The following is a 20,945-nucleotide window of genomic DNA, read 5'->3' as shown; positions in this document are numbered from 1 at the left end:
TCGAATTGCAACGAGTTTTTGGTTTAACATTTTTAGTTATGTTTTTTGATCAATTTTGTCACACCCCGACCAAAGGCGGCAGAACATACCGGGGTGCAACGATATTTAAAGCGACAATATTTAGCAAACTCTTTTCATTTTACAACATCGAAAATGTCACATAACAATATTCATAAGTCAATACAACAACATATAACAAAATATAGCAAAATAAATACTGTTCATTTTTGCTAATATCCTAGAGGTATTTGTGACGTTTTCTTCAAGCTCCACAATCAACCTAAATGCAAACCTGTAACATTTCATAAAATAAAGTTTATCAACACAAATGTTGGTAGGCAATTCAAAAGTTTGAACATATAAGTGTATAGTAAGAAAAGCCACAAAATTTGTTTAGTTTAGTCACTTGATTTAAACTTAACCGAAACACAACGCAGATGAACCATTTTATAGGAACCAAAATATCATTCGTGTTAAAGGAAAATAAAGTTGGTTAAAGGATAATAACAATAATAATTTTGAATTGTGATTTATTTTTAATCTTTATTGTCTATGAGACTTGAACCCAAAAACCTCCTCTTTTCAAACGTAGTTATTTAAAGTTTTTGTCTTTGCCAATAAATCATCCCATTGGTATAATAATAGTAATAATAATAATAATAATAATAATAATAATAATAATAAAGAGGAAAGGTAGCAAGGATGAGAATCAAATCCACAGGATCTCCCGAGTCACCAACAACCTCTCACTTATGATAAAACCAAACCAAAGCACACCACTTGATCTCTTTCTTTGAATTTCATGAAACACAACACAACACAACCAACGTTATGCTTATGCTTATGCTCTAGCTTGCTTCAAAATGCTGCCCCTTTGCTCAACAACTGCTGCTTATTATTACCAACATCCCCAGGTATTATTATTAAAATTATTATTCAAGATTCTTTCTTTCAGTTTATAAAATTAGTGATTGCACCAGGTTTGTCTATATGGACACCGTCACACAGCAGCAAAGTGCATCATGGAAAACAACAAACTTCATCATTTCTTGAAACTTGCAGACATCAACCGGAGCAAGCCTTTGCATCTTCCAAACACATCATTTATTATTGCAACAAATGAACCACCAGAATACCTTTTGAAAACAGGTGAACAAGATAATGATGTTTTATTTGCTAGAATGAATGAATCCCTTAGTGCTCTAGTGTGTAACACAGACACTGCTATCACCAACACATTCAAAACACTACAACTTGCATCAAAGGGTCTTCATGATTCACTTGATGCGTCTCTTAACAACATGAAGCTCTCTTTTAGCACTACACTCTCAGGGTTGTTTAATAGCTCTAAGGGGGTCTCCAGCAAAGCAGGGGTTATCGCTGTCGATGGCTTGAGGCACGTGATCGTTGCGCTTGAGGAGCTCCTGGCACGAGGGGTGACGCTTGTCGTTTACGGTTATGCATCTGTCAAGGATACGCTCCCTCCAGACCTACAAAGCGTGTTAAATTCTTCTGAAGATTATGTGTTGCGCCCAGTCGGGACCGCTTTCCAACAGGTTTATATCGTCTTTGAAGGATTTGAGAAAAGTGTAGGCATTGATCCCACCGACCCGATTGTCCCGTTTGTAATTTTGCTTGGCACATCAACCACTTTATGGTATGGACTATGGAGTATGTTTTTTTCTTTGTTTCTTAACTGTATGTATCTAAGGTTGACATGATGAGCTTTGAACAGGGTTTCGTACTGGAGGTTGACATATGCTGGATACGCCGGAGACTTGTCCCCAAAGATAACATTGGACCTGCTCAACGAGAAAGAAGGCATCGCGCTAATTGACGTCCGCCCTGAGGCAAGAGGCTGTAATCTTTTCTAGCCTTAATACTTATATTATTCTGAGTTATGATTTCTGACTCGTATCGGGACGTTTGATGGAATCCAGATAAAGAGATGGAATTCCTGATCTACGAAGAGGAGCTCGGTTTCGATATGCTAGTGTGGCATTTCCTGAGGTTGGTGTTGTCGTTGTTGTTGTCGTCTTATTGATTAATTGACAAAACTCCAATTAGCATTTGATTTGGATTTTCAGGTTGATACCAACGTCAAAAAGGTACTTAAGAGTGGTAAAGATCTTGATGATGCCTTGATTACTGCTGTCATTCGGAACTTGAAAGTTGTTCAAGTATGTAACATTATTCTTTGTCAGAGGTTTAGATTCCTAGGGCCAGCATAGAAGAAATATGTTTTTTGTTCTATCACAAGTATCATAGATTAAAACTAATTATTTACTGTATAGGGAGGGTCCAAGGTAATAGTAATGGATAATGATGGTTCGCGCTCTAAAGGAATCGCAAGAGCGCTACGGAAAGTTGGGGTTAAGGTAAGTAATATTGCTATACACTTTAATTATTGCTTTCATTGTTATACTCTATGTCAACCTTCACACACCATTGATTAGCAACAATAGCTGTAAATGCTGGCATGGTCAATTACACTTAGGTTGTTGAGATTCTGATATGTTATAACTAACTGGCTTTCAACATCATGTAAGTTAACAGAAAGTGTTGCAAATATCTAACTTATATCCAAAATTTAACATTCACATACTTGGTTGCACTTTACTTAATATTGATAGAATTCATTATTGATTTAACAAAAAAAAATGGAGGTGTATAAGTTACAAAATAATGACTAGAATGAAATACAAGTTCTAGATAAATCACGAATACTAAACAAGCGAACGACAAGTATAATAACAAAATATTACTAACTGATAATCATAGGCTAATACATTCATTCTTTCGGTGTTGCTACACGCTAGCTGGTTACTGTGATTCAAATATTACTAATTTACATAATTTTGAAATTGCAGAGACCATACTTAGTCCAAGGTGGCTACCGCTCTTGGGTGCAAGAGGGTTTGCGTGTTAAAGAGCCAAAACCTGAGACAACGTTTACTATACTCAACGAGGTCTTTTCTCTTTTCATCTTGTCTGTTATATATATGTTATTGCTTCAGCAAGTGATTAGAAATATAAGATGTGATGATGGTTTATAAAAAAGTTAAGTGGTGAATGTCAGGAAGCTGAGGCTATTCTAGAGGATGTAACCCTCCTGCAAGTTCTCGGGTATGGTGTGGTAAGGCTATCTATTTTAGAATATGCATGTGTGGAGATTGTTATCATGGTATTTTAAGGCCAGTTTTGGTCTAATTTGTATGTATGTCTACAGGGTTTCCTAGCGGCTGCTTATGCATTGTTAGGTAAGTTACTGATTCTTTTCTTTCTGAATTATTATTATGGTTTTAAGCAAGAGGAGATGTATAAGTAATTAGTTAGTGATTCATTCTTTCTTCACGTACGGCTGTGGTTATTTCAGAGTGGGAGACAACACTGCAACTCATTGCTATTTTTGGTCTTAGTCAGGTACTCACTCTCTTTTACATTTGTTGTTTTAGCAATTGGCAACATACACCAGAATTATTATTGATGTTGTATGAGATTTCAGAGTATATATCGACGGGTGGCTTCTTACGAGAACTCTAATGATTTCAACAGAGATGTGAGGTAAGTAGTAAGTTATGTTATTTGGTTGCTAGCTTTGATTTTTAATTAGTAAGTAACAGTAAGTGGTGGTTGATCAGGCAACTTGTTGTGCCTGTTAAACTGGGAATATCGTGGGCAGCTGGAAAGTTGGAAACGAATTGCAATGGATTACCGACTTTGCCTTCGTCTGTAAATGTCCAGAGCAGGGTGTTGCAAGCTGCTGCCAAGCATGGGTCTCAGCCAGTTGAGGGTGAAGAAGTTAGTCCGAACGCAGAGAATCTCTCTGAAGCAGCATAGACACGTACAGCCATTAGTATTATTATTATTATGTTTTGTATAGCTGCATAATAATAATAAGGGTTTTCTTTTTGTTCATTTATACCAACTACATTACTCTTTTTTCTGAAAAATGAATTAAAAAAAGGGAATGATGGATGCAGATGTTGTTCCTAAACTAACTACAACCATTTGGCCTCAGTCCCGTGTCTTGTGTGAATTTATTTATAAATGAAGTTTCATTGCATTCTTTCTTTGGTCATGTTATATATATATATATATATGACGAATGAAAGCAATTTGGTTGGTTCCACTCCAACTTAAGTTTTGAATCGATTATGGTGACATGAACGTGATTTATTATTAGGTATTTAATGGAAAATTTAGTTGGATTTGTAGTAGAAAAGTAAGTAATATAATATGTGAATTCAATCTCATAAACTTGACATGTGCATGACATGCATGTTATACAAAAATCAAAATTATTATTATTATTGATGGTCTGAAGCATACACTTACACACACACAAGAGAAGAGAAGAGAAGACAAGTAGAGAAAAAATGGCAGGATTATTCGAGAAGCAGGCAGAGGCATATTCCGATGCATGACCAACTTATCCCTCCCACTGGTACTCTATGTTAGCTCACCACACTTCTCATCACTCCCTTTCCTGGGATGTCGGAACCGGCAACGGTCAAGCTGCCATCGCTCTAGCCGAACATTACGACCAAGTGATCGCAACTGACGTCAGCCAGGCTCAACTGAAGCTCGCCAAGCCTCATCCGCGTGTTAAATACCTTCACACGCCTCTATCATTGTCAGACGATGAATTAGTTAAGTTAATAGGCGGTGAAAACTGTGTGGATCTAGTCACTGTTGCTCAAGCCGTACACTGGTTTGACTGTTGGATTAATTTCTATTCCGGGTCACAAGTCGGTGAACCGGGCCTAAGAGGTTTTAACAAGTCGGTTAAAGTCTAAGGGGTATTATGAAACATTCCATATGCTTGGTGGCCAAGTTCACCTTGTTGGCCAAGTTGACCTTGTTACCCAAGTTCACCTTGGTGGCCAAGTTGAGTGGTGACCACATATTATGCTTGGTGACCAAGTTGGGTTACTAGTATAAATAGATGTACAAAGTTAGTGTTAGATACACAGCACAACAACAAACACAACAATCACCACCATCACTACCAAAGTTATTGTAATCAGTTTTTTGAGTTATATTTTCTGGTTATAATATAAGTCGGTTATTTCTAAGTTGTGCGTTAATTATCGTTTATCATTCTTGAATTGGTATCAGAGCTCGGTTCAAGAACGCGATAATTAACGGCCAACAAAGAAGGTGTCTCGATCGAACAAGTTGGTTTGATTTCCTGAAGAAGTTGTTATCGTGGTTGATCGAACAAGTTGGTTCGATCTCCCAAAGAAGTTGTTGTCATTGTCGATATGTTACTTTATTCAAACAAGTTGGGTTTGAGTAGCCATGGGTGACATGACTCCACCGCCGCCACCAAAGGGGAAAGAGAACGGGCCATCCTTCGTTCAATGTCCAATGTTAACTGCAACAAACTATACCGTCTGGGCTATGAGGATGAAAGTAGTCCTAAGAGTTCACAAAGTTTGGGACACCATCAACTCGGGTGTCCCCGATGAAGACAAAAATGACATGGCTATGGCCTTGTTGTTTCAATCCATACCTGAAACCTTGATCATGCAAATTGGAGATCAAGAAACTGCTAATGCCATGTGGGATTCGATTAAAACCCGACACTTAGGTGCCGAACGGGTTAGAGAAGCACGTCTCCAAACCTTGTCAATGGAATTTGACAATATGAAGATGAACGAGTCAGATTTTATAGATAACTTTGCGGGAAAGTTATCGAGCATTGCCTCGAAATCAGCGGCTCTCGGCGAAGTTATAGATGAAGCAAGGTTGGTAAAGAAGTTTCTCAAAAGTCTCCCAAGATCGAAGTATATTCAAATGGTTGCTTCGCTTGAGCAAATGTTGGATCTCAATAAAACGGGATTTTAAGATGTTGTAGGCCGACTCCGAGCCTATGAGGAGAGAATCCGAGAAGAAGAAATTCAATAGGGTGACCAAGGTAAACTTTTATTTGGTAAATATGATTCATCAAGTCATAGAAGTTTTGAATCTAATGGGGGACGAGGACGAGGAGGTCGAGGTCGAGGTCGAGGCTGCTTCAATGGCCAATACCGAACCCCTAGTACCGCACAAGGGTCATCAAGTCGGGGAAAAGTAAGGGTGAAGAAAGATCGGTCAAAGATTTTATGTTACCGATGTGACCAGTTTGGTCACTTTGCATCCGGTTGCCCGGACCGAGTTCAAAAGGGTCAAGAAGCAAACAAAACCAAAGCCCATGAAACTTTTGATGATGCGGCGTATATGCATCAAGTTGTGTTCTTAAATGAACAAAGCCTAATACCAAAGAAATACGAGACCGAGCGGGTCGAAGATGATGTATGGTATTTGGATAATGGGGAAAGTAATCATATAACGGGAAACCGGTCATATTTTTTAGGGTTAAACGAGAACATAACCGGGAGGGTTAAGTTCGGAGATAGGTCATTTGTTCAAATCAAGGGAAAAGGCTCAATTCTTTTCCAAGGAAAATCGGGTGACCAAGACTTGCTAACCGAGATTTATTATATTCGGAGTTAAAAAATAATATAATAAGTCTCGGTCAAGCAACGGAGTCCGGATGTAACATTCGGATGAAACACGATCTTCTGACCATGTACGATGAGAACGGGAGGTTACTCATGAAGGTTAAGAGATCCGAAAACCGACTCTACAAAATACAAATGGAAATTGGAGCTCCCGTGTGTTTGCAATCGAAGATTGAAGATGATGCATGGAGTTGGCACGCAAGACTTGGGCATATTAATTTCGAGTTAATGAAATCGATGGCTAAGAAGGATCTTGTACGAGGTTTACCACATGTTGAACACGAAAATCAGTTGTGTGAATCGTGTTTGGTGGGTAAACAAACGAGACGTTCGTTTCCGGCTACATCCTCGTTTAGAGCATCCCAACCTTTGCAGTTAGTTCATGGTAATTTGTGCGGTTCAATAACCCCATCCACTATCTCGGGTAATAGGTATGTCTTTGTTATTATAGACGATTACTCACGATATATGTGGATGTTTTTATTGAAAGAAAAAGGTGAAGCGTTTGAAAGTTTTAAGAGGTTTAAAGCCCTAATCGAGATGGAGGCGGGTTTACCAATGAAAACTCTTCGAACCGATACGGGGTGGAGAATTCACTTCACGTGATTTCAATCGGTTCTGCGATGAAAGTGGGATTATTCGGCATTTTACCGCCCCGTACACGCCGCAACAAAATGGCGTGGTAGAAAGGCGAAACAGAACTTTAATGGGGATGGTGCGGAGTATTCTAAAGGCAATGCAGGTACCGAATTATATGTGGGGAGAAGCGGTCCGACATTCAACCTTTTTAATCAATCGGGTCCCAACCCGGGCCTTGGTTGATCAAACTCCATGTGAACGGTTCAAGAAAAAGAAACCGATTATTGAACACGTTCGAGTATTTGGGTGCATGGCGTATGCTAAAGTTGATAGTGTACATCTAAAGAAACTTGATGACAGGTCAAGACAGCTCGTTTATCTCGGGTCGGAGACGGGTTCAAAAGCATACCGTCTCTTCGATCCGAACACCCGGAAAATTATTGTTAGTCGGGACGTTGTGTTTGACGAAAACAAAGGGTGGAATTGGGTAAAGAAAGTCGAGAAGAATGACTACAAGCCGGGTATGTTTTCTATTGTTTGGGGGGTGTGATTGACAATGGAACTGGTCAAATCGAACCCACTATTGAAGAAATGTCTGGAAGCAACCCGGGTAGCCCAAGCTCTGAACCTGCATCGTTGGTTCAACCCGAGTCCAACGACTCAGCCGAACCAAGTCATATCGGGCCTAATTCCTCAACCCGCTTTCAAGTTCAGTCGACGAGTAATGAGTCACAGGTCCATTTGGGTGAAAATGAGGCCCAAACGGGTCTAAGACGTTCAACCCGAGTCTCGGTTTTACCAAGAAGATTACAAGAAGAAATTGTGTTACATATTGACTCTAACTATGAGCAATTGCTTCTTACAGCAAGTGGTGAACCGAGTAGCTATTTTGAGGCTAAGTCAAACCAAGAATGGGTTCGTGCTATGAATACCGAGATCGATTCGATAAATAAGAATGAAACATGGAAGTTAGTCGAACTTCCAAAGGGTGCAAAATGTATCGGGTTGAAGTGGGTGTTCAAAATCAAATGAAATGCGGATGGAACGATAAACAAGTACAAAGCTCGGTTGGTTGCAAAGGGTTATGTGCAACAACCCGGGATTGACTTTGATGATGTTTTCGCTCCGATAGCCCGAATCGAGACCATTCGGCTACTAATTGCATTGGCAGCATCTAACGGGTGGGAAATCCACCATCTTGATGTAAAAACGGCATTTTTACATGGTGAATTGAAAGAAGTTGTATTCGTTTCACAACCCGAAGGATACGAGAAAAAAGGCGAGGAGGCAAAAGTTTACAAGTTGTCAAAGGCCTTGTACGGGTTAAGGCAAGCTCCCCGAGCTTGGAACACAAAGCTCGATAACATCCTACGAGACATGAAGTTTCAAAAATGTTCCAAGAAACAATCGGTTTACCGAAAGACGGATGGAAAACATTTTTTGATCATAGACGTGTATGTGGATGATTTATTTGTGACAGGTACAAGCTCGAGTATAATTTCCGATTTCAAAAAGGGTATGGCGACCAAGTTTGAGATGTCGGATCTCGGGAAGTTGACCTACTATCTCGGAATCGAAGTAGTCCAACAAGAGGACGGGATAGTAATTACACAATAATGATATGCCAAAAGGATTCTAAAGGAGACCGGTATGCAAAACTGTAATCCGTCTCAAGTGCCAATGGATCATGGTGTGAAATACTCAAAAGCCGAGAATGAAGTCGAACTCGATGCAACCGAGTATCGAAAGGTAGTGGGTTGCTTACGGTATCTATTACACACTCGTCCGGATATGGCGTACTCCGTGGGTATTGTTAATCGATATATGCAAAGCCCACGAGAATCTCATGGTATGGCAATACGACACCTATTGAGATACTTGAAGAAAACGATGAGTTACGGGATCAAGTACGGGAAAAACGGGTCTAAACGACTTGTAGGTTATAGTGATAATAGTCACAATATAGATGAGGATGATGGTAGAAGTACCACTGGCCACGTGTTTTATTACGGGCAATCTCCAATTACATGGTGCTCACAAAAGCAAGCGACAGTTGCACTCTCGTCGTGTGAAGCCGAGTACATGGCGGCTTCAGCAGCCGCATGTCAAGCTGTATGGCTCCGAGAGTTGTTAAGTGAGTTGACTGGAGAAGCATTGCAGAAAGTTATGTTGAAAGTTGATAACACGTCCGCAATAGCCCTTGTGAAAAATCCGGTTTTTCACAACCGAACAAAGCATATAAAGTCTCGCTTTCATTTTATCCGAGATTGCTACAACGACGGCGAGGTTGATGTTGAGCACATTAGCGGGAAAGAGCAACGAGCCGATATCCTCACTAAAGCACTCGCAAGAATCAAGTTCACGGAGATGCGCGAGTTACTTGGAGTTGAAGACCTTTCTAATCCGAATCAGAAATTAGGGGGGTGAATGTTGGATTAATTTCTATTCCGGGTCACAAGTCGGTGAACCGGGCCTAAGAGGTTTTAACAAGTCGGTTAAAGTCTAAGGGGTATTATGAAACATTCCATATGCTTGGTGGCCAAGTTCACCTTGTTGGCCAGGTTGACCTTGTTACCCAAGTTCACCTTGGTGGCCAAGTTGAGTGGTGACCACATATTATGCTTGGTGACCAAGTTGGGTTACTAGTATAAATAGATGTACAAAGTTAGTGTTAGATACACAACACAACAACAAACACAACAATCACCACCATCACTACCAAAGTTATTGTAATCAGTTTTTTGAGTTATATTTTCTGGTTATAATATAAGTCGGTTATTTCTAAGTTGTGCGTTAATTATCGTTTATCATTCTTGATTGACCTCCCTAGATTCTACTCGGTAGTCAATCGCGTACTCCGAAAACCAGATGGTGTGCTGGCTGTTTGGGGGTACAATGAGTGGGTCATAACGCACAAAATTGATGCCGCACTCAAGCGTGCTCATGAGACTACAGTTCCTTACTGGAACCAAAGCATAACGTATTTAAATGATGGTTACCAGACGTTGCCTTTCCCGTATGACAGCATCCCCGGGTTGGGGTGTGAAGGTCAGCCGCTGAAGCTGGATATGCCGAAAGAAGTATCTTTTGAAGGGGTATTGGGCATGCTCGAGTCTTGGTCTGCGGTTGCGACTGCTAAGGAGAGAGGGGTTGATCTGCTGGGTGAAGACGTGATGAAAGAAGTCGAACGTGTTTGGGGCGGGTCCGAGGTGGTTAGGCATGCTGTGTACAAGGGCTTCATGCTTGCAGGCAGAGTCATAAGCTAGGTGGTATTGGTATTGTGTCTGTTTAAAGATATGATCTAGCTAGCTCCTTTGTTTTTGTTAGTAATCCACAATGAATGAAAACTCTTAGTTTTAATTTAAGTTCATGTACACTCGATCTTTTGTTTGATAAAAAGTTAAAAGGTTATGTAATTATAATAATAATAATAAAAATAAGGGCCTACTATTAGTCTTAGGTATTAAATGGAAAATTCAGATGGATTTGTAGTAGAAAAGTAAGTATGGTTGAGAAAACACAAATACAATATATAGTAAGTGGTAACATATCGAGATGAATGGGTGGAGTGGTCAGTATTAGTATTGATATTAATTAAAGCGTGGTAAATTGACCACCGTGAGTTTGTTTTGCTTTTGCCATGCCAGAATGGTCTGTGTAATTAATAATAATATAGTCATAACATACTGACAGACTGACCACATATACGTACATACAATTGAACTGAATTCCGTCTGTGAATTGAATGGCGTCCGTGAATCTTCAATCTCATTTCCTTTCTTCTTCTTCTTCTTGTAATTCTAATTCTAATTCTAATAATACTCCCAAGCTTGTTCGGAACCCCAATTATTATTATTATTATTATTATTATTATTATTATTATTATTATTATTATTATTATTATTATTATTATTATTATTATTTCATCGCAGTACCTCGGAGGATGCTTTTAACTTCAAATACAGCACATAGACATAGTACTAAATCATCATCATCATCATCATCATCATCTATCCAGGAGAAGGAGATGGAGATGGAACAGCAACGTCCTCCGTTTGATGTTAATCTGGCCGTCATTCTCGCTGGATTTGCATTTGAAGCATATACTACTCCAACCACTGTCTCTATCTACCTCTACTACTAGTATCTATTATCTATACATGTATTTTTATTTGTTGTTTATATCTATGTATGTATGTATGTATGTATGTGTAGGAAAATAATAATGCTAGAAAGAGCGAGGTGGATGCTGCTGGTTGTCAAACTCTCATTCTTTCAGAGTCAGTATTATTATGCATCCCTATCCCTATCAGTATAATCATATATATGCTATGCTCCTGCTGCTGCTTTTCATTATTATTATTCATATGCTTCTTCTCTTCAGGTCATTTCTCCGTGAGATTTATGATGGACAGTTGTTTATAACCATTCACAAGGGCTACGATTTTCCTGCAATGGATCCATGGGTTGTTTACATTTATTTATACTTCACTTACTTTTCCCTTTATATATTTATTCCATATAATAAATTAATAATACCTGCTTTCTTACAGGGAACAAGTGATCCTTATGTGGTACTCCAATTGAATACTCAGATTGTTAAAACCAATGTTAAATGGGGGTTTGTATCTATACCAAACTTAATCTTCTTTTTTCTAACTTCTAAACATAATCTATCTATCTATTCTGTTATTAGGACTAAGGAACCAACTTGGAATGAGGAACTCACACTCTACATCAAGCTTCCACCAACCAATACTCTGCACGTTGCCGCTTGGGATGCTAATCTTGTCGCCCCCCATAAAAGTATGGGTAATTCTAGTCTCAGTTTGGAATCATTATGTGATGGTAAATTCTTTTCCTTTATTTTTTCAACACTTTTAGCTTCACTCACGTAATCATTAATATTTCCACTCTTCGTCTTATGTACAACAGGAAATTCACACGAGGTCCTAGTTGAATTGGAGGGAATGGGAGGTGGCGGAAAAGTACAGCTGGAGGTACATTTTCATAAATGTATGTCATATCTCTATGTTTCTCATAAGCTTAACATATAACATTGTTCAGGTTAAATATAAGAGTTTTGATACAATTGAGGAAGAAAAGAACTGGTGGAGGTTACCATTTGTTGCAGAATTCCTTAGAAATAATGGTTTTGAATCTGCTTTAAGGAAAGTTATCGGGTCAGAACCTGTACAGGCACGTCAGTTTGTTGAGTATGCTTTTGGGCAGTTAAAGTCTATAAGCGATGCAAACATCCAACACGATGAGTCTTCAAATGATGACGAGCGAAGTACAGAGAATTCTAACTCCAAGTCAGACATAGAACAGACAGACATTGACATTGTTCCAGAAGGTTTCCTAGACTCTGAAATCACACAATCAGACAAAGACTTTTGGAAGAATTTTGGCAATACCGTTAATCAGAATATTGTTAGCAAGCTCGGTCTTCCTGCTCCTGAAAAGATTAAATGGGAAGGATTTGATTTATTGAGCAAAATTGGAATTCACTCACAAACTGTTGCAGAAGAAGGTTATGTAGAATCCGGGCTTGCAACTCCAAGCAGCAAGAATACTGAAAGTTCAGCTATTAGCAATATTCAATCGTCATTATCTGATATTAAAAAGGCCACGCAGGACTTATTGAAACAAACTGATTCTATATTTGGAGCTTTGATGGTTTTGAATGCTACAGTTACTGAGCTGACCAAAGACGATGAAAAAAAGGATGAAGAGATTGGCCTGGATGATATACCAGTATTAGATGAGAAAAAAGCGGAGGAAATGAGAGCTCTGTCTTCAACAGCCGAGAGTGCAATGGAAGCTTGGGCTATGTTAGCCACTGCACTGGGGCACCCGAGCTTTATTAAATCAGAATTTGAGAAAATATGTTTCTTGGATAACCCCGTCACCGATACACAGGTCAACTTAATTCTTATTTGCTAGTATGGTATGGTAAGATTTTTTTTTCTAAGAAATGACTTGCAGGTGGCAATTTGGCGTGATTCTGCACGAAATAGATTGGTTGTTGCTTTCAGGGGAACAGAACAAGTAGGAGGTCAATTTCAGTTCATTTATTGAAAATTTATTTATATAGTTAGAACTGTGATTTGGTGGATGATTTAGGTTAGATGGAAGGACCTGCGAACTGATTTAATGATGGTTCCAGCTGGGTAATTAAACCGCTTAAGAAATTGTGTTTTATGACTATTGTTTTCTTAGATTACTTGTTTTATTTTTTAGGCTAAATCCAGAAAGAATTGGTGGTGACTTTAAGGAAGAAGTTCAGGTATCCCATCTCCGATATATTTTTTTTTTGCTTACATTTGGTGTTCCAACAATATGCTCTTTTTACACCAAGATAATGTACTTTTTGTGTGTGTAAATGCATGGAGATGTTACGTTTCTCATAATAGGTTTATAATCAGGTGATGTTATTCTCAGGTTCACTCAGGGTTTTTAAGTGCATATGATTCAGTCAGGACGAGAATTTTGTCTCTCATTAAAACAGCTACTGGATATCAGTAAGTTGATATGAATTTGTGAATGATATCACTTCATTTTATATTTAAAAAAAAACTATATTGTGTGGTGACCATTTTTGCTTTCCATTGCATTATAAAAAAAGAGACTATTTTTATGGCAGAGAGGAGGATGCTGATCAGCAGGTGTCCAAATGGCATGTTTATGTGACAGGCCATAGTTTAGGTGGTGCACTGGCAACCTTGCTTGCTCTTGAATTAACTTCCAGTCAATTAGCAAAGTGAGTTTATACTAGCAAACCAATCGTTTCAGTATAATGGTACAAGAATTATTAATTGTAATATTTTTGCAGGCGTGGGGTTATTTCTGTAACTATGTACAATTTTGGATCTCCTAGAGTTGGTAACAAAAAGTTTGCTGAGGTTTATAATCAGGTAATTTCATGTCTATTGTTAATTAGGTTTATAATATGAAATTTAAGTGGGGATGAGATTCGATAACAATGAAACAAGAACAACAAAGAAATTGCTGCACAAAACATAAATAAAGTGATTAGACCCACCAAGATTAAAGTTGTATCGTATTTTTTTTTAAGATAGAAATGACCGTAATAGAGTTGGATTTTATCATATTTTTTTCAGTATATATTATTATATTTTTTATTTCACTGGGTGACATGTCATAATTTGTGCTTGGCTTGCAGGGAGTTAAAGACAGCTGGCGAGTTGTAAATCACAGAGATATTATTCCTTCCGTCCCTCGTTTAATGGGTTATTGCCACGTGGCGCAACCTATATATCTAACTGCTGGAGATGTACATGAGGATGCCATGGTGAGTGCTTCTAACAAACGAAGCGAGTAAATATACAGTGGTTGGTCTAATTGTAGTAAGTATTTGTTGCAGGAAAATATAGAGCTCCTGGGAGATGGTTATGAAGGCGATGTTATTGGGGAATCCACTCCTGATGCTCTTGTAAATGAATTTGTAAGTTTTCTAGATCACGGTTATCATGATGCTGATAGAAGATGAACTAGATGGTAATTAGGACTTTAATTTTTTATTTTTATTATTATTATTTTTTTGTGTGTGGCAGATGAAAGGAGAGAGAACTGATTGAGAAAATATTAAACACTGAAATAAATATCTTCCGGGCAATTAGAGACGGGACTGCTCTTATGCAGCATATGGAAGATTTTTATTACGTGTCTTTGCTGGAGGTATATATGTGATGGATTAAAAAATACCTAATTTGTATTGTTTTTGTCTTTTGAAATTTTGGATTCAATTTTGTTTTTCAGCACGTGAGGTCATGCTACCGAAATGTTAAGCAAACAAAATCTGTTAGCGGAGGTAGCTCGTCAGCTGCAGAAGCATAATAAATATGTCTGGAGATTGTTATTGTATTTGATTGCAAAATGTTCATTTGTAGATAACAATTGATGAACAAACAAATATGTATATATAACTGGATTGTAGGAAACATGTTTCTTTACTCATAATGAAAATGAGAAGCACAAGTATTACTGTATGTATATTATGGACTTGCTTGGTTTGTTGTTGCTGTGAGTGATGATGCGCAAGCTTTGTCTTAATATGTCGAGCTCACGCTCCCTCCTCAAGCATTGCTGCTGTAGTGATGCTATATGCGCGTGTAAAAGTTGAATTGTTTCATCCTTTGCTTTCACCTGATCTCTCTTTAGCTCATCCTCTCTACAACATCCACACCCCCCTGGGTGTCATAAAATGCAATATTTAGTCAAGATTTTATATATGTTTCATGTATGTATGCATATTACATAATTACATACCAGGTTAGCTCAGCTTACCTTGATGTGCGATGAGTTGATCGAGTTCAGTCTTGATTGCAAGATACAATCTTTTCCACTTTTTGACAGCCTCGTCCCGTTCCATCATCTCTCTCTTTCTTGTTTTTTGTTTCTTGAGTTCCCTTTGCAGCCATCTCCTCTCCTGTTTCCACTCGGATTCTTTAAGTGCATGGACCATCAGTTCTTGGTCATGCACTTGGCTTTCGGTTTCTCGTAGGCGCATCATCTCATCCAACTTTTGCTGCAGAATCTTGGTTTTGTCTCTCAGCATCTTTACCTCAGCACACCTGTTGGTCTCACAGTACTTGGTTTGTGAAGCACCCATGATCTTGTTCAAATGTATGTATTTGAAATGGTGAAGATCTCATGATTTAAATAATAAGTGTAGAAATGGCATATTATGTCATAAATGCGTGTAGGCTCCTCCAAGAATCAGGAGCGGTTAATAAATTAATGAATACTCTTGTGACTTGTGAATTTGGTTATGAGAGGTCATGTTATGCATTACATTACAAAAAGTAATAATAAAACTATCAATTGTTTTTCTTTCTTTTTTTCTAAATAAAAAAAACACCACCCCTTGCAATATTCATCAATTTGTCTCGTAACAAATCTAATTCACTTTTGGTTGTTTTGTCAGTTTGGTTTTTGGTTTCAGCTCGGTTTCGATTGTTTTTATTTTGCCATTTGAGCTTGAAAATTTTAGTCTGAGAAAAAGGTTAGCTTAAACTAATGGTTTAGTTTGTTAATTATTAACTAAATGACTATTATATATATATTTGGCCAAAAGTATTTGAGTCAAAAAAATCTTATAATTAGTTACTCAAAAAATAAAAATAAAGAAATATATTCTGTTGAGTTTGGTTTTTATTACATGCAAATTACCAACATCGAACCATAAGTTTGGTTTTTACAAAAGTAAACTGAAGAAACACTAATTGACCCCGGGCAGATTACGGATAATCTGGGGGTAAAATAGATGTTTCCCACGAGGGGTTAGGTTCGGCAAAGATGGTTCTTCTGATGACCTGCAAAACAGACACCGTGAGCTCGTCACTGAGAAGGGGGGGTACCTCCTTGTGACCACCCTCCGGCGTGAGAATCAGACTAGATTGCTCTTGGATATAAGTGTATATTAAGAGATTGCTAGAGCAGATATGATGGTATGAGATAAGATGATAATACCGTTCCAAGGTGTTGGAGTATTTATAGCCGAAGGTAGGTTTCCAAGAAGGTACAGCCGGCTGAATAGTATTCATGTTCTGCCAACTGTGGGCTACGCACATGCCATGCTGGTGGTTGGTGGGTAGGCAGCGGCTGATAGTGACCAGGCCGGCTGTGTACTATTCCTGTTCCACCAACTGCAGGCTATGCACGTCCTCCGACAGGTTGGTGAGTAGGCAGCGGCTGATAGTGACATACAGTACAAGAGCGTGCTGCTCGTCATACTGTTGTCAGTGAGCTGCCGTATCTTTGGTCAGATCTTTTGTCCATACCTCGTCAGGTACAGTTCAAAAGATCCTCCAGTATCGTACGGACTGGCCCATTTGGGCGGGAGTTTTCCTGGCTTTGTGCGGGAGTATTCCCGGCTTGCTCACTCCTTCTTCAGGTGACATTACTGAATTATTTAAGAGTTAAGTGCGTTGTGCGTGTAGCCTTGCTGCGCGGGTAGCCTTCCCTGATGGCTAGTATCCGTTGCTGCGGGAACAGGCGGAGTACGTCGACCATTGGGAGGCTTTTCCTGCGGGAACAGCTTGCGTACTGCGCGTAAGGACGTCACGTCTCTGAGCATGGTGGGTCCTGCTGATCCAGTTGGTTTCTGCGCAGAAGTCTCTCTTCAAGGTGAGTCTTGCGAGTTTAGCCTTTGCGCAGACGTCCCTGTTGAAGGTGAGTCTTGCGGGTTCAACTGCGCAGACGTCCCTCTTTGAAGTGAGTCTTGCGGGTCCAACTGGGCTCTGCTGGGACCTACCTCTTCAAGTCCCCCCAGTCCAATGTTCTTCTCATGAATTGTTAATAAGCGAGGTAAACTTTTGGACTTAAGCAAAGGGTTTTGAAAAGGGTTTAGTTTTAAGGTTTTCCATGGGGATTCTTCCCGCGGAAGTCCTAATGTCACGTGCAGAAATTCCCGACTTTTCTGCTTGATCTTTGGGTATGATGCGGGTAGATCTGTAACCTCCTCGCAAGTCAGGAGCGTTGAGTTCCACTTGTATAGATTCTCCATGAGGTTTTGGTAGTTTTGAACATAGTGATCAATTATGTTAAAACAACCAATTCCATCTTGGAGCTTCCAACAATCTAGTTCTCGACGTTCCCGCTATGCGGGGATGTTATTCCCGTTTCCGCAAGCATGGCCCAGAAGATCCTTCTTGGTTTCAATTCCCTGCGGAGTGCTAGGTATGTGAAGGGTTTCTCCTTGACACTGTACCCGCACTCGTCTTATAGTTACTTTACTTCCAAGGTATTCCTGGCTTCAATTCCCTGCGGGTGCTAAGTATGTGAAGGGTTTTGCCTTGACACTGTACCCGCACCCGTCTTATAGTTACTTGGTTGCCGAGGTATTCTTGGCTTCAATTCCCTGCAGGTGCTAAGTATGTGAAGGGTTTTGCCTTAACACTGTACTCGCACCTGTCTTATAGTTACTTGGTTGCCAAGGTAAGGGGTATAGTCCCGCTTACTTTTGAATCTTTTTTGAATCTTTTTGAATCTTTTTGAAATTTGAAGAGTTGGTGAAAGGATAAGAACAGTCCAGACTGTTGAAACGTCGTCCGACGGTTTCTTCTGACAGTTTCAGGACGTGCAGGAAGTTATGGCGACGTGACAGTATATGGTCATTCCAGACGCTTTTTCAGGCGCGTGGGCGCGAGTTTTCGGGCGCGTCATGTCAACAGTTGTTGCCAGCTTGCATATTCCACGTGTCATAGTTTCATTGCACCTGCGCTTTCCTCTCTCTTCCGCATTAAATTCATCGCATTCATTGCGATGAGTATATAAAGGGAGGAGAGGATGCATCTCAACTCACAGTTTCACCTCTCTTCTTCTTCTAAACGATTTCCGGCGAATACTCTAACTTTTCTGTCGAGCATTCTCCTGAAATCGTTCTTTACATTCAAAACATGTCTTCTCATGATCTTGAAGTTACTGCTGAAGAGTCGGACGTGTATTCCGAGAACCCGACGTCCACTTCTGATAGGGACGATAAGAGTACTGCTGGCGAGTGCCAGTGTGCTTTTCCCGTCGACCAGTATCAGTACATTGTCAGGAAGTTCATGCTCGAGCCTTTCGAGCCTGAGTTTCCTGAGCCACACCAAACGGTGTACGATGCCCCCAAGGGCAAAATAGGGGTGTATGCTGCATTCTTCATCTATGGGAATCTCAGGTTCCCATTGACGAAGTTTGTGTACCGTGTTTTGGAGAGACACGGTGTACATCTGACGGAGGTACACCCAATGGCGATCGCCAAGATTCGCCATTTTGAATGGGTGTGCCTCATTCTGGGCGTGGAGCCCCATGTCGACCGCCTGATGACCTTCTATTCCTGGAGGTGCATCCAGGGGTGGTATACCTTGGTCACTCGGATCAAGGGTTTGAAGATCTGCGCTACCGAGCGCAGTCTTCGGTCTTGGAAGCGGGAGTTCTTCTATATCTCCGCTCGCGTCGTCCCCATAGCGATGACGTTCAAGAACAGGAGAGCTCTCCCGAACCTTCACGCCTTCAACTATGAGGAGGCGGAATGGTTCTCCAAGATTTCCCGGGTCCAGTCTCCGGTTTACCGCTTTGCGGAGTCCGGGATGGTGATGCTCGGGATGAGCCGGGTGTGGAAGGATGCTGGGGCGGAGGCGCCACAGATTCCCATCGTCCTCGAATACGGTTTGAACTCTGTCCCTTACGGTATGGTTCATATCTTCTTGCTGATTTAGGGTTTTTCCGCTAAACTGTTTTTTCTTTTTATTTTCAGAGGGAAACGACCTGCAATCGCTCCTGCATCCGCGGGAAGCTGATGGTCCCGCTCGGATGGGTACCCGTGCTCTTGATGAGAACGAGTTGCCCATCTTGGAGCATACAAACGGATCGGTTTGTGGAGGTCTACCCGCCAGGCCACGAGATTTTGAGTGCCACGCGGCCAGGTAAGGAACTTTTTAACCCCCCCCCCTCTCCATGCTCGAACCTCTGCTGGAGTTCCTCTAATCTTGTCATCTTCTGATGAGGAATCCGCAGATGGTCCTTTGTTGGTGAGGAAGAAGGCTGCTGGCGCGAAGGGCAAGGCGAAGGTTGCCTCTACTGCCGATCCGGCGAATCGGTCTGACTCAGAGACCGAAAGCGAGGAGGTGGCGAGGAACCCTGGTGGTGGTGAGACAACAGTCTCGGAGGTTGAGACAGCTGCCACTGCCGCGCGACCAAGTTCTATGACGATGACCGGCGTGAAGAGGCCGGCTCCGTCGGGTTCGTCCCCGCCGGTCAGAACCTTCAAGTTGAAGAGAACTCGTAAGTATAAATTAATCTTAACCGCAATTTCTTTCCGCCATTGTTTTTAATATCTTCTTCATGCAGGCGTGGATGCTACCGCATTCCAAGGTGATGCGGGGAGGAGCAGCTCTGGACCCATGACGGTAGGTTTGGTCAACCTACCCGAGGCGATGACCCAGGCTGCTGCGCCTGTTTGCAGCATTGGTTCAGTTGCTCATCCGGTTGAGGCAACTGTTCCAATTGTGACGTCTCCGCCGGCTGTCAGTGCCATATTCACTGTGTCCTTCACTGAGCCGGCGGTGAGTTTTTCTGCGGGTTCCTCCGCAGCGGCGGCCACGGTTGTTAGTTCACCTCCAGTGAGTTCACCACCGGTGGTATTTACCGCGGCGGCTTCAACCGTGCCTCCGGCACCGGCGACTACTTCGCCCCCGGCCGGTTCAGCAGGTATGTTTGGGGCTTCTAGCCAATCTCTGCCTCCTTCCCATCTGCCTGACCTCTTGGATGGATATCCGTTAGGTTCAGGTGATGGGTTCGGCGGCTACCGGCCTGTTGTCGACCCTACAGGTGCGTAGGGTGAATTTGGCCTTTTTATATATTTTTTTTATCATCTTTTCCTAACTGCTTTTTGTTTTTGCAGTGTCGGATTCGAATGAGGTGTTTGTTCCACGGTGGAACATCCGCCGGGGAACAACCCTTCGGACGCCTGTAGACTGCGTCGAGTGGGCGCGTCACGCGGCCCCAAGTGGCGCGTTGGGGGAAGCCATGTCCAGCTACCAGGAGGGTAGGCTGACTAATGAGCTTCGGATTCTCCTTGCCCGGATGCAGCCGCGCGTCGAGCTGCTTTGTCGTGAAAACGACAAGTTAAAGGCCGCGCGTATCCAAGAAGTAACTTAGGCGCGGGCTATCCGGGAGGAGAACAGGAGACTTTCCGCAGTTGCTGCGGAGAAGGAAAAGGCCTTCAAGGCCCTCGAGGTTGAAGTGCAGGCCCCGCTCGAGGCCCGTTCCAAGGCTGCCCAAGCTGTTAACGAACAGCTTCGGTTGGCTAAGGAAACTGCGCGAAACGCGACTGAGAGGGCCACCAAG

The 20,945-nt window shown here is 41.1% G+C and overlaps 4 protein-coding genes and 1 pseudogene across 5 annotated transcripts; 4 read left to right on the top strand and 1 right to left on the bottom strand.

Moving 5' to 3' along the window:
- Nucleotides 1–694: 694 nt before the first annotated feature.
- Nucleotides 695–1,889, top strand: LOC143586538 (uncharacterized). 2 transcript variants are annotated; one of them, XM_077068065.1, is made up of 4 exons: nucleotides 695–914; nucleotides 981–1,149; nucleotides 1,219–1,657; nucleotides 1,736–1,889. In XM_077068065.1, exons 1-4 carry the CDS (start codon nucleotides 864–866, stop codon nucleotides 1,872–1,874), a joined length of 798 nt encoding a protein of 265 aa, XP_076924180.1. In that variant the 5' UTR covers nucleotides 695–863; the 3' UTR covers nucleotides 1,875–1,889. The 2 variants fall into 2 exon arrangements, with proteins under 2 accessions (XP_076924180.1, XP_076924179.1); XM_077068064.1 differs by having other exon boundaries at nucleotides 981–1,657.
- Nucleotides 1,890–1,901: 12 nt separating this feature from the next.
- LOC143586539 (uncharacterized) lies at nucleotides 1,902–3,842 on the top strand. Its single transcript, XM_077068066.1, has 9 exons — nucleotides 1,902–2,010; nucleotides 2,088–2,180; nucleotides 2,295–2,378; nucleotides 2,871–2,969; nucleotides 3,080–3,136; nucleotides 3,230–3,260; nucleotides 3,377–3,423; nucleotides 3,506–3,564; nucleotides 3,642–3,842. Exons 3-9 carry the CDS (start codon nucleotides 2,316–2,318, stop codon nucleotides 3,838–3,840), a joined length of 555 nt encoding a protein of 184 aa, XP_076924181.1. The 5' UTR covers nucleotides 1,902–2,010; nucleotides 2,088–2,180; nucleotides 2,295–2,315; the 3' UTR covers nucleotides 3,841–3,842.
- Nucleotides 3,843–4,379: 537 nt separating this feature from the next.
- LOC143586537 (uncharacterized) lies at nucleotides 4,380–10,354 on the top strand (annotated as a pseudogene).
- Nucleotides 10,355–11,115: 761 nt separating this feature from the next.
- On the top strand, nucleotides 11,116–14,601 carry LOC143586534 (uncharacterized). Its single transcript, XM_077068063.1, has 15 exons — nucleotides 11,116–11,208; nucleotides 11,304–11,368; nucleotides 11,473–11,554; nucleotides 11,642–11,709; nucleotides 11,785–11,936; nucleotides 12,024–12,088; nucleotides 12,156–13,010; nucleotides 13,077–13,139; nucleotides 13,215–13,261; nucleotides 13,332–13,377; nucleotides 13,533–13,612; nucleotides 13,735–13,851; nucleotides 13,924–14,005; nucleotides 14,275–14,403; nucleotides 14,476–14,601. Exons 1-15 carry the CDS (start codon nucleotides 11,116–11,118, stop codon nucleotides 14,599–14,601), a joined length of 2,070 nt encoding a protein of 689 aa, XP_076924178.1.
- Nucleotides 14,602–15,073: 472 nt separating this feature from the next.
- On the bottom strand, nucleotides 15,074–15,889 carry LOC143586526 (uncharacterized). The gene is made up of 2 exons (XM_077068058.1): nucleotides 15,399–15,889; nucleotides 15,074–15,301 (listed from the first exon to the last, which is right to left on the bottom strand). Exons 1-2 carry the CDS (start codon nucleotides 15,721–15,723, stop codon nucleotides 15,093–15,095), a joined length of 534 nt encoding a protein of 177 aa, XP_076924173.1. The 5' UTR covers nucleotides 15,724–15,889; the 3' UTR covers nucleotides 15,074–15,092.
- Between the last annotated feature and the right edge of the window lie 5,056 nt (nucleotides 15,890–20,945).

The sequence above is a fragment of the Bidens hawaiensis genome, unplaced genomic scaffold, assembly GCF_021521415.1.
Source record: "Bidens hawaiensis isolate Kalapana, Puna unplaced genomic scaffold, B.hawaiensis_p1.1 tig00034688_1, whole genome shotgun sequence".
Lineage (NCBI taxonomy): Eukaryota > Viridiplantae > Streptophyta > Magnoliopsida > Asterales > Asteraceae > Bidens > Bidens hawaiensis.
Note: the sequence above shows the minus strand (reverse complement) of the source record. Positions and strands in the feature narration are given on the sequence as shown.

What these genes read in the sequence shown, in the direction of transcription:
- LOC143586538 (XM_077068064.1), top strand. Translation starts at nt 864, where the DNA reads ATGCTGCCCCTTTGCTCAACAACTGCTGCTTATTATTACCAACATCCC. An exon ending in ATTATTACCAACATCCCCAG is followed by an intron (nt 915 to 980) that starts GTATTATTATTA and finishes TGATTGCACCAG; the next exon opens with GTTTGTCTATATGGACACCG. An exon ending in GGCACATCAACCACTTTATG is followed by an intron (nt 1,658 to 1,735) that starts GTATGGACTATG and finishes AGCTTTGAACAG; the next exon opens with GGTTTCGTACTGGAGGTTGA.
- LOC143586539 (XM_077068066.1), top strand. Translation starts at nt 2,316, where the DNA reads ATGGATAATGATGGTTCGCGCTCTAAAGGAATCGCAAGAGCGCTACGG. An exon ending in AAGTTCTCGGGTATGGTGTG is followed by an intron (nt 3,137 to 3,229) that starts GTAAGGCTATCT and finishes GTATGTCTACAG; the next exon opens with GGTTTCCTAGCGGCTGCTTA. An exon ending in GATTTCAACAGAGATGTGAG is followed by an intron (nt 3,565 to 3,641) that starts GTAAGTAGTAAG and finishes GTGGTTGATCAG; the next exon opens with GCAACTTGTTGTGCCTGTTA.
- LOC143586534 (XM_077068063.1), top strand. Translation starts at nt 11,116, where the DNA reads ATGGAGATGGAACAGCAACGTCCTCCGTTTGATGTTAATCTGGCCGTC. An exon ending in AAAACCAATGTTAAATGGGG is followed by an intron (nt 11,710 to 11,784) that starts GTTTGTATCTAT and finishes TTCTGTTATTAG; the next exon opens with GACTAAGGAACCAACTTGGA. An exon ending in TTGCTGAGGTTTATAATCAG is followed by an intron (nt 14,006 to 14,274) that starts GTAATTTCATGT and finishes CTTGGCTTGCAG; the next exon opens with GGAGTTAAAGACAGCTGGCG.
- LOC143586526 (XM_077068058.1), bottom strand. Translation starts at nt 15,723, where the DNA reads ATGGGTGCTTCACAAACCAAGTACTGTGAGACCAACAGGTGTGCTGAG. An exon ending in TCAACTCATCGCACATCAAG is followed by an intron (nt 15,302 to 15,398) that starts GTAAGCTGAGCT and finishes TATGACACCCAG; the next exon opens with GGGGGTGTGGATGTTGTAGA.